This window comes from Alligator mississippiensis, chromosome 13, assembly GCF_030867095.1.
Source record: "Alligator mississippiensis isolate rAllMis1 chromosome 13, rAllMis1, whole genome shotgun sequence".
NCBI classification, from domain to species: Eukaryota; Metazoa; Chordata; order Crocodylia; family Alligatoridae; genus Alligator; species Alligator mississippiensis.
Genome location: NC_081836.1, coordinates 54,604,585 through 54,615,667, shown reverse-complemented (window position 1 = coordinate 54,615,667; position 11,083 = coordinate 54,604,585). Strand labels below are relative to the sequence as shown.

Genomic DNA, 11,083 nt, shown 5'->3' with positions numbered 1-11,083 from the left:
CTCGCTCAAGGGCAAGGATTTTGAATGACTCGGTCTCGTCGGGGTGATTCCCTAACGACCGAAGAACAGCGAATGCAGAGCCTCTGTTCAGAAAAGGAAACCTACAGGCCCATGAGTTTGACTTCCAGGTCTGAGGACAGATTTTGAAGGAAAAAGTCATTAAAAGACTTGGCGGTAGATGGAAAATGGGATGAAACGCAACAGGGTTGTATCGAAGGTAAATCATGTCAGACTAACTTAGCATCTTGATAAGAGACCTGCCGCCTTAGACAAGGGCAACGCAGCGGACCCGATCTCCAGATTTAAGCGAAGAATCAGATGAAGATCCTCAGCGGGGAGAAGTGTTAAGGTGAAAGGCGGGGGATTAAAACGAGACTCGGGCGGTGGATTGGGAGCCGAGCGAAGGGCGGCCGGCGGTGCTTGTCAGAGATCAGGTGTGCGTCGCCAGCCGTGACTTTGGGGGGAAGACGCTGCGCGCCAGCGACGTCTGTACAGGACTCAGCGCTGGGACGTGGATCCGGAGGAGGGCCGGGCTAGCAGGAGCAGGCGCGATGCCGTTTGACAGTACGGGATCGTGTACCGCGGGACGAATAACAAGACCTGCTGTTATAAAGAGACACTTAGCGACTGGGGGTCGGCGGAGGAGCAGAAGCATCTAGGGGGTAAAGTTCGGTGCAGTCGGGGATTCGAGCTCGTGCGACCAGGCTCGGGTCGGCCTTTCGCCGTCGAGAGGGCGAGAGGAGACGGCCGGAGGAGGCGAAAGGGGACGCGATGCCACGTGCAGCGCACGCTGCCACGGGGTCCCCGGCCGCCCGGGCAGTGAGAAGCCCCCTCGCCACCACCGCGGCGTCCGTGTGGGGACGGGCTTCGGCCGCCGGCACCGGGGGTCTCGTCGCTGTGTGGGGCGAAGGGGGGGCGCGGCGCGGGGGCGGCGGAGCCAGGCCCGGCCCCGAGCCCTGCCCGCCCCAAGGCCGCACCGCGCCGGGCGCTGGCCGCCGGCCTAAACACAGGGCAAAGTGCAGCCGCGCCGCAGACGCCGCGGGGCCGCCGGTGCAGGTGGGTGCAGCGCGGCCCGAGCCCGGCCCCGAGCCCCGGTCCCCGAGCACGGCCCGGCCCCGCCCGGCCCGGTCCCCCGCGCCGCCGCCCGCCTGTGGGTGCCGTCCCGCTCCGCTCCCGGCATGCCCCGCGCGGGGGGGAGGGGGGAGGGGCGGTGCGCGGGGCTGGGGGGAGGGGGCCGCGGCCCTGGACTGCTGCGGAGGCCTCGGCAATGTGGACTACGGCCAGGTACCCCCCCTCCCCCCCGTGTGCAAGGTGTGAGGCATCCCCCCAGTGTGCAAGGTGTGAGGCATCCCCCCCCAGTGTGCAAGGTGTGATGCAGGCCCCCATGTGCATGGGGTGAGGCAGAGCTCCCCGTGTGCAAGGCGTGAGGGAGCCCCCTCAGTGTGCAAGGCGTGAGGCAGAGCTCCCCCATGTGCAAGGCACAAGCCAGCCCCTCCCCCCCAATTCAAGGCACACACCGGTTTCTGGGGGTGCAGCACTTCACACACGTGTGCGCGTGCGCACGGCTCGGTGCACGCCAGCCCGTGCTTCACCAGGGAGGCGCCGGCAGGTAAATCGGGCGATTCCCGCGCTCTCCCGCCTGCCCCGCCCCGGGACGAGACCCCCGCCCCGCTCTGCCCCCCTGCAGAGCCGCTCCGAGAACCGCTCCGGCCCCTCGCGAAGCGAACGCGGGGCCCAGGGGTGCCGGAGGGAGCCTCCGACCGGGCCTCGGTGGCCATTTAGGGGTTGTGCTGCCCTCGCAGCCGCTCGTTGCCAAGCCCGCTGTTGCATCTTCGGGAAGACTTTAATTTTTCTTTGCAGAGCTTAAAAATAACGCGCCTTGACTCGCTGCGCTTGTGTGTGGGGGGGCGGCTGGCATCGCTCTCGCCCGCGTGTGCCAGGCTGTCAGCGGTTCAGCGGGATCGGAGCATTCCTCTCCTGAAATAATCCCGTCACGTTTTGGCAGATGCCGGTGTCTTGTGTTGACTGGAAAACAAATCTGGCTGCTTTGCTCATTGTGGGGATCACAGGGTGTGGGGGGAAGGCCGGGGGAGAAGCCTGTTTTCTTAGCTGCTGGAAGGCCTTGTCGTGCGTGGGAGCTGCGACGTGCTCTGGGTATCGAGGACTCTCCGTGCCTTGCAGGGGTGAACCCCTAATCGCTGCAGAAGGGAAGCAAGCCGTCAACTACCCGGTTGTAGGGAGGAACAGAATCATAAAAGCCCAACCGCACGTGTACCGGCACAGTACATCTGCTTTCATCAATATTTGGGTTGGAAGAAATCTGTAGGCTTTATCTGGTTCATCTCCCTCCATGGACAGCATGTGTGAGTCGCAGGGATATTTTCCTTTGGCTGTATGACGAGCGGCCCGAGATTCCTGCTTTTATTTTTGTGACCTTTTAGAGCTCCAGTTCCAGTATTTACCTGGTCATCTTAGGGCAGATTAAATGCCGGTGCAAAGAAGTTATCTTGGTAGGTTCGGTTTGGCCTGCTGCATGCATCTTGGATGCTCCTGGTTTATGTAGGAGCTACCCAGCCCCTTGGGAACGTCATCAGAACCATTCTGGGCTGGACTCGATGATCTCGCGAGGTCCCTTCCAGCCCCTATTGTCTATGAAATCTATAACGTCTATGAAATTTTCCCCTTGGAGAGTGTACCCCCCTCAGGCACTTACAAATCCTTTCCATTTAATTGGCCTCGTTTTCTAGAGCCTGGAAGCGTGGTGGGTACCAGCCTTGATGCCAGCATGAAGTGACAAGAATAGTTGTAGGGAATAGTTCATTATTTGTAACAGCCCCTCGTATAAAGATGCGACCCTCTCCCTCTTCCCTTGCTCTTTTTAGTACATTTATCAGAGGCCGGGACCATGCCTGTCTCCGAAGCCCCCCATCTTACAGTGGGTTGCCCGTGGATGGCCTGTGCTCTGTAGCACTGCAGGTACCTTTGCCCACTGGGCAGCTGATTGCAGAACCGGGCCTTGTTTCACCAGTGCCTGGGACATCAAAGTTCAGCTCCCCATGCCTTTGAGCCCTGCTATAGTATGTGCCAATATAGCTTTTCTATCCCTTTGTCTCTCCACCCCTGGTTGGTTTCTTGTGCTGGCTCTGGGCGGCAAGTAAACAGCTGTTTTGCTGCAAGGAGTCCTCGTCTTGTACATCTGCAGTTACATAATGACTGTTGGGGAGCCAAGGTTCGAGTGTGCTGTGCTGCGTTTAATTACATGACATCCTGAGCCCCTTGGATAGACAGATTGTCCTGAAAGGCTCCCCTCTTGCCCGTAAAAGCACAACCGATCACAGCCCAATCTGCTGCGTGCCCGTGACTAAGACTATGGCGGTTCAGAAGGAGAAAAGAAAGTCAGCGCCGTGTTTAATGGGGCTTCCACCAATGAATGAGTAGGTTGGCAAGAGGGGCTTTTGTTCCTCAACCACTGACAGCGTGCTCCGTGCTGGAGAAAAGCAGAAACAGACCTTGCTACACAACACGCACATTAGACACGGGCCAGGCAGTCTGGACGTGTTGCGCGCTGGATACTTAGTGTGTTGTTTGCAGCTGATAATGCTTGTCTTTGAGTGAAGGAGGGACTTGGTAATGGGCAGCTCGGTTCTTGGAAGAGTAATGTGAACGGAGGTCTAGGGCAGTTGGATGGAAGTAAGAGGAGCAGGTGGCCATGGAGCAGAGCAGATGCCGGGGGGGGGGGAGAATGAGCTCTTTGAACTTGAGGCCAGAGTTAGTGCCAGGGGTTGGAAGACGGGGGATGATGGCTGTAGCCATAACCTTTGTGTAAGGTGGGGGCCTGGAGGGTGAGATGGACTTGGCATATGGAGGACGTGAACTATGAGCCAAGGCGAGGGGAAGATGTGTGTGTGGTTGGATCGGAGAGCGAGGAACTGGGGATCGGGGCCCTCTTGGGATCCCGCGTGGCTCCAGCCTTGCCGTGGGAGCTCTGTCAGAGTCAGGCCACGCGTGTGCTGTTCTTGGAGCTCCTTCCCAGTGCCAAGCATTTGTAAATGCTTTTCACGAGTGAGCCCCCATGACCTCCCCCTGGCTTTTGCTGTGGCCATGAGGCGTTTTGCCTTCTGTTCTAGGAAAAACGCCCTATGTGGCAGCTCGCAGCGGGAACTTTACAACCAGAACTGCAGGAGAGCAGCCAGAATTGTAGAAGCACAGCAAGGGAACGGATTCCCAATGCCGTTCGGGGCGGCGCTTTTGCATCTCAGGACGGGGGTTTCGCTGTAAATAAACAGCCTCTGATTTAACGGCTCATTTCTTCACAAATTGCTATGCGCGGCCCATGATTTCCAAGGGCCCATGAGGAAGCTGGGAGCTCAAATTCCCTTTTTTCCGGGCATGTGAGATGAGATGATTTCACGCTAATGCCCGATGTGCTCTTTAGGCAAGAAGCCTCATTACTCCCTCACACTGAAATATCAATATCACCCGTGTGCCAGGATCATTTCAGGTTGCTCTGGGAACTGACCCCAACCCGAGCTCCTGGGTTTTTAATTCAGATTGGACCCCTCCCAGCACCACCATCTCTGAAATCTTCCAAATGCGGCCGCTTGAAAAGCAGAAGCCTTTGACATTTCGAGGGGGGTTTAGGTTAAAAAACATTTTAATTTGATCCAAATGGGAGTGGAATGTTGTTTTTTCCAACACGGTTTTTGCAAGGTTTTTCTGTTGGCACACAGCAACTTCCTATGCACTCAATACCTGTTTTGTGGGGGGGGGAAGGGGTGGCAGCCTGGCTTTTTTTTTACAGAAAATGCTTATGATGTTGATAATTTGCAATGAAAAATTTCTCTCCCTGAAGAGAGGCTGCTGTTTGGGATGGGCATGGTTCAAAAAAACAAAGTATGTTAACATTTATTCTGATTAGCTCTATTTACAAACAGGGGTGAATTTTCCTTCCCAGTACCCTGGGGAGGTACATTAGTATTGTTCCCACTTTACAGAAGGAAAACCTGAGGGGTGCTTTGGTGTGTGACATCCAGGTTGTATAGGGACAGAGCTGGGGTCCTGGTGCAGTGCTGTTAGCTGTACCCTGATCCTTCCCTTTAAGTGTGAGCTGAAACACCATTGTTATTATTTGCCTCTAAAACAGATGTGGATTTTCCCAGCTTCCCCAGTATTGTGGTACCTACCTGAATCGCACTCTGCTATACTCTGCCCCTTTGTCATGGCTGATAGGAATCTGCGGGCTGGAACGGGTTAAATCCCAGGTCTCTAGAGGGTCTGAGCTCCCCAAGTAAAGCTGATGATATGGAAACACTCAGCACTTCAGAATCAGGGGAATGCGTGACCAGGCTGGAGGCAGCTGGGGTAATACTTTGTACTTTATATCCGAAAAGCTGCAAACTGCTTCACAAGCTCTCACAGCACCTTTCTGGGGCAGCTAAAGGATTCACCTTCCACTGCAGTGCAGCCATTTGGAGGTAAATGTGAGAGCTATTTTGGCAGTTTAGGACAGAAGGTGAAGAATTGTCCTGTATCTGTCCGATGTCCTGGAGAGGGGCTAGTTTTGCACAGTGTGAAATCATGAGTTAGATTCCAGCAGGGCATTGATTTCTTTGATCTTCAATGTAGTCTCATCCAGAAGCTGAGCACAGCACAGCACCCTCTGTGGATCCTGAACCTGAGGTTCCCCTCCTGACTTACGCTGTGGGACATGCACAAGAATGCCCATAGGAGATATCCAATCCAGGTGTTGGCCTCGATTAGCTTTGCTTTGGCTGTGAGCACCCAACAGACCCTGAACTGCTGCTGTTAGGGCTGGAGGGTTGCACATAGGCTGATTATACTGCAGTAGCATCGCCAAATCTGATGTAGCCTCTTGCTGAACACTTAACGACCCGTGCTGCCTTCAGTCCTCTAGGTGCTGGCTAGTGCTGTCCAGGCAGGCGCACGTCCCTCTAATTTTGTGACCTTCCTTGCAGATTGGGACTTCCGCCATGACCTGGCTCCTTGACTACGTCAAAGTGACCGACTGCACCTTCACCGCTGCTGTCCTGTGCATTTTTTTTAACCCGCTTTTCTGGAACGTGGTAAGCTCTGCATCTCTTTCCCATCCCAGAGACCTTCTGCTATATGAATTATTTTTAGGCTTGATGCCTGCTCAGGCGGCAATGGTGTTGGCCTGGTTCTGAGCAGCTGTTCTGCCTCTAAGGAACTCACCTGACAGGTGGTGTGTCTCTTTCCCTGTACAAGCTCAGAGGACACATCATGCTCTTTCTCCTCTCCGTGTGCATTTGGAGTTCAGGGGGGCTTTGGGATAGAACCACTGAGGCAAGCTGAGCGCTTCCTCTTGCAGGGCTTATCCTGCCCAGAGTGGATGTGTAGAGTTGTGTGAACAAACAAAATTAGGAAGCAAGCGAGGTAGGTGCTTGCCAGACACGTGCAGCCTTGTTGTTCCTCTCTGGCCCATGTCAGCTTTCAACGCGCCCTTGCCAAGTAGCAGCAGGGAGACCTGCAAAGAGCTGCATAGCCAAGGGCCTCCTTAGGACAACAAGAATCATCCTGAAACCCCTCCTGCCTCCTTTAACCTTATGACTGAGGGGGCTTTGCTTGAAATGTGTCCCCCTGCCAGAATGGAGTCGGCTGTTCTCACTGGTGCCCGGGTGTCCACAGTGCTTGTACTCTCCCTGGAACATAGTGATGGCATGTACCCCACCTCCCCTCACAAGGCTAGGCCTTCCTCATCTGCCCGTCTGGCTCTGCGGAGGGCTGTACTTCGGTCATTGTGTGTGGTTCTTCTCCACAGGATGCCAAGAGGCAGAAGAAACATCACTTTGCTGAGCCTGCTTTTTGCACTGTTCTCATTAATGTCTTCTTTTTTTAAGCATCTCCAAAATTGTGCTGTGTGTCACCCCAATGTGAGTGCAGAGCATAACTCTGCAATGTCACAGAGACTTGGTGGGATCATTGACATGACTGGAATAGTGATTGAGAAGGGCATCGTAGCACATCCAGGATGACTCGGGGGGTAGGGGATGGGAGGCCAGGATGTTGTATACATCAAGGATGTACAGTGGAACCCAGCTTCTTCGCATCCAAGTGGATCACAACCTGCTTGTTTGCAGTGAGTTGCCAATTAAGGATGAGCGGCTGAGCCAGTTGCGGTGGCTTTTACCTCAAAGTGTTCTGCTGCTTAATCAACAGGAACATCATTATCACAGCTAATTGGAGAAGTGTAAAATAAAAATGGCAGCAATCAGCTAGAACACCTCTCTGGTCCTGTGAAGCTGTTTGCTGTAGCTTTATATTCTCCCCTGGCTAGTTCACAAACCCTCATCTTCAGAGGGGGCTGAGGATCCTAACTGTGTGAACAACACAGGTTCCACTGTATGCTTGGGCTGGGAGGTCCAGAATGTAATGGGAACCCTGTTGAAAAGCTCTGGATAAAGTTAAAAGGAGAGAGAACTGAAGGTGCAGTCATGGCAGGGGTCAGCTGTAGACCAGCAAACAAGGAAAGTGAATGAGACTTTTCTTCAGTAATTAACAGAATTATTCTATGCTCGGGACTTGGCTGTAGTCGGGGACTTTAACTAACCAGACATTTTTTGGGAAACTAACATAATGGGGCTCAGACCGTCCCTGGGAGGTGCTGGGGACAACTTTTTGATGCAGAAGGTGGAGAAGGCAATCAAAGAGAAGTAGATGTAATTCCAGCCAGTTGGGGAGGAACTGGTTGAGGGTGTTACGGGAGAAGACAGTGATGGAGCTCATGATTCTTAGGAAGGGAGGGAAGGATAACAGCTGAACAAAGACGATGGCACTCAGGTAAAGTAGGTAGAATTGGTAGGTTAAGGTCCCAAGGGAAGCAAGTCCAAAGGACAGAGACATTCTGGAGAAATAGCAGTTTCTTAAACCAATAATAGTAAGTGGTGACCATATGGGACAAGTGAAATCCGGGACACTGTCTCCCCCAGTCAGCAGGGCAGAGGCAGGGTCGAGGTGGTGTGGTGCAGCTCTGGTATTACTATTCAGACAACTAAGGGAGTCAGTGGCCTATTAGCAACCCATTGTTTTGTACTTCACAGGTGTTAACGATTATCTCCCTTTTTTAATGTTCATTCCATTAGTCAGGCTAACCTATTTTAGGGCAATTTTGCTGTCTGCTAGGGCTTCTTATTTCACAGCTCATGCCACTCCGCCTCCCCTTTAGATTATGCCCCGCACCCAGGACACATGTTTAAAATTTCACCGGTGGGCTGGGCCTGGCCTCCAAAATCTGGGACTGTCCCAGCCAAACTTGGTCACATGGTTACCCTCGTTGTGCCACTGCAAAGGGAAGATCAGAAGGAGCAACTTAGCTAAATCATGAGCCTTTCAATGACCTGAAACTCAGGAGGGAATCAGTATTTTCCATCTTTTCTACGTCAGATTACTAAAGAGGAGGAAAAAAGCATAGCACCAGCATGTAGGATCACAGTCAGAAAGGCCAGGATCCAAAATGATGTACAACTGTAAGGGACATAGGTAACAAAAGCATCATTTTTAAGTACATTAGCAATATGAGAGTGTCTATGAAAAGAATTGGTCTGTTCCTCAAAGGGGAGGAAAAGCTAATCACAGCTGAGAAGGCTGAAGAGTTTAATGCCTTTTTTGCTTCAGTCTTCATGAAAAGGTTAACTGTGATCAGATGGCTAATAACATAATTAGCCTCAGCAATAAGGGAGTAAGAACTCAGGCTAGAATTAAAAAGGAATGGGTTAGAGACTACTTAGATGATTTTCAAATGAGTTAGGTCTGGTGAAATTTGCCATAGAGTGCTTAGGGAATGGGCTGAAGCAATCACAGGGCCCTCAGCCCTTAGTCTGTGAGAATTCATGGAGAATTGGTGAAGTTTCAGAAGACCAGAGGGGGGGAAACACACCGCCTATTTTTGAAAAGGGCAGAAAAGAAAGGCCTGGAGAATTATAGACGGGTCAGCCTAACTGCAGTTCCTGGAAATATACTGGAACTGAATGAAGCAATCTGTTTGTAAACATGCAGAAGATAACAGAATGATAAATTGCCTCCCACGTGGGTTTCTCAAGTACAAGTCATGTCAAACCAAACTCATTTTCTTCTATGATAGTATAAGAGGATAGAAAAGTATTGGTGTGATACATCTGGACTTTAGTAAGGCTTTTTGACATGATATCACACAGTGTTCTCATAAGCAAGCTAGGGAAATACAGCTGAGATGAGGTTGCTGTTTTCCTACCGGTTGTACTGAACTCAGAAGAGTTATTGACGGCTCAGTTTGAAGCTGGAAGGATGTTGCAACTGGGGTTCCTCAGGGCTCTCCATTGGGTTTACTGCTGTTCTGTGGTTTCATTAATGATGTGATTCAAAGGACGGAGTCCGCTTGTTAACATTTTCAGCTGATATCAAACTGGTAGGTTCAGCCAACACTTTGGGGGATAAGACTAGAATTGAAAACAATCTTGACAAATTAGAGAAATGGTCCGAAATAAATAGGATGTGGCTCAATAAAGACAAGTGCAAATTACTGTGCTTAAGTAGGCAGAATTAACCACACAGATACAAAATAGAGAGTGCCTGGCTAGGGAGCAGTTCTGCAGATAAGGTTCTGGGGAGTCTAGTGAATGGCAAACTGAACATGAGTCAACCATGTCATGCTACCATCAGAAAAGCAAACACCATAGTGGGGCATACAAACAAGACTCTTCATGAAGCAGTCATTCAGGGATATAGCTTATAGCTGTGTTGATCTAAAAAACAGAAGCAGACAAAACTCATGTACTAGAGGCGATATCTTTTATTAGACCAACTAAATAGTAGCAAAAAAATGTCTTTTTTTTCAAGCTTTTGGGTCCAAACACCCTTCTTCAGGCAGAGGAGAGTTCAAAGACTGTAAAAGTTCTCCAGGTAGGAAAGAAACTTCATCTTGCACAGGGGAGGTAAGGGATGCTGTGGTTCCCCTGGGTTTCAAAGTCCATTTGTGAAAAGGTTGCTTTGTGAAACAATCTTTTCACTCTATGCAGCACTGGTAAGGCCCCAGCTTGAAGGCCTCTGCCCAGGTTTGGGCACCACCCTTCAAAAGCCAATGTGGACCCGCTGGAAAGAATGCAGCAGAAGGCCAGAGAAGCGATCAGAAATATGACTAATGAGGAAAGATTGAAAGAACTGTGTTTGTTTTGTCTAGAGAAGAAAAGATTGAGGGGAGATGCGATAAGAGTCTTCAAGTATATCAGAGGTTACCACCAAGAGGAAGGTTGCGAACTATTCTGCTTGTCAGCTGGGGAAAGCACAAGGAGCCAGGGCCATGAATTGCGGCAGGGGAGATTTCTATCAGATGCTGGGACAGACTTTTCTGCTTTGAAGCTAGTGGAGCAGGGGGAGATCCCCGAGGCACGGTGTGGAATCTGTCACGGGAGGATTTAAGAACAGGTTGCATGAACCCTTGTCAGGAATGGTTTGGGTAGAGCTGATCCTGCCTTGGAGCAAAGGGGTGGCCAGCCTGCACTTGGGGAGCTAATCTGTGCCCACCTGCCCAAAAAGTTGGCTCCCACTGGGCTAGGTAACTTCCGCAAATCACTTCCAGCCCAACTTCCTAGAGATTCAGAGCAGCTGCACTGACTTTGCACCTGCAAGTCAAAAGAACAGAATTCCTGGGGTTTGAATTGATTAAGCAAAATCAAGTCTGCTGAATGCTGCAGGATGCAAGCAAGGACCTCTCTCTGCTTGCTGCTGCTATGGTAGTTGTGGCGATTGCATCGCCTCACCTCATGTTCCCAGCCAAATTATGGCGGAAAGGGCTGCTTCCAAGGGAAATGTACTGAGGAAGGTTTGCGGGGCCTGTCTATAGGAGCAGGCTAGTTCCATGCTTTGAGGTGCTGGCTTGCAGTGTGGCCAGGAGCCTGGGAATACATGACCTAGCCTCTTACTTATGGAGCGCTGACAGTGTGTACAGCTCCATGCTGTACAAAGAAAAGGCAGTCTCGGTCCTGGGTCATTCATAATATTAAGCACCTGGTCTTCTATCATTTAAAAAAACGTGCGTTAACTTCAGTGGGCTGACTTGCACGAGGAGAGG

The 11,083-nt window shown here is 51.6% G+C and overlaps 1 protein-coding gene across 3 annotated transcripts in view; it reads left to right on the top strand.

Annotated features, from left to right (window-relative positions):
* Positions 1–756: 756 nt before the first annotated feature.
* PEMT (phosphatidylethanolamine N-methyltransferase) overlaps positions 757–11,083 on the top strand; it is an 85,962-nt gene continuing 75,635 nt past the window's right edge. For 2 of the 3 annotated variants that reach the window (XM_059716795.1, XM_059716794.1), the window contains exons 1-2: positions 757–1,056; positions 5,976–6,083. In XM_059716795.1, the coding sequence (XP_059572778.1) occupies positions 772–1,056; positions 5,976–6,083 (393 nt within the window). In that variant the 5' untranslated portion in view covers positions 757–771. Of the gene's footprint in view, positions 1,057–1,322; positions 1,610–5,975; positions 6,084–11,083 lie in introns of those variants that run through there. The other variant, XM_006272736.4, reaches the window with a different exon arrangement.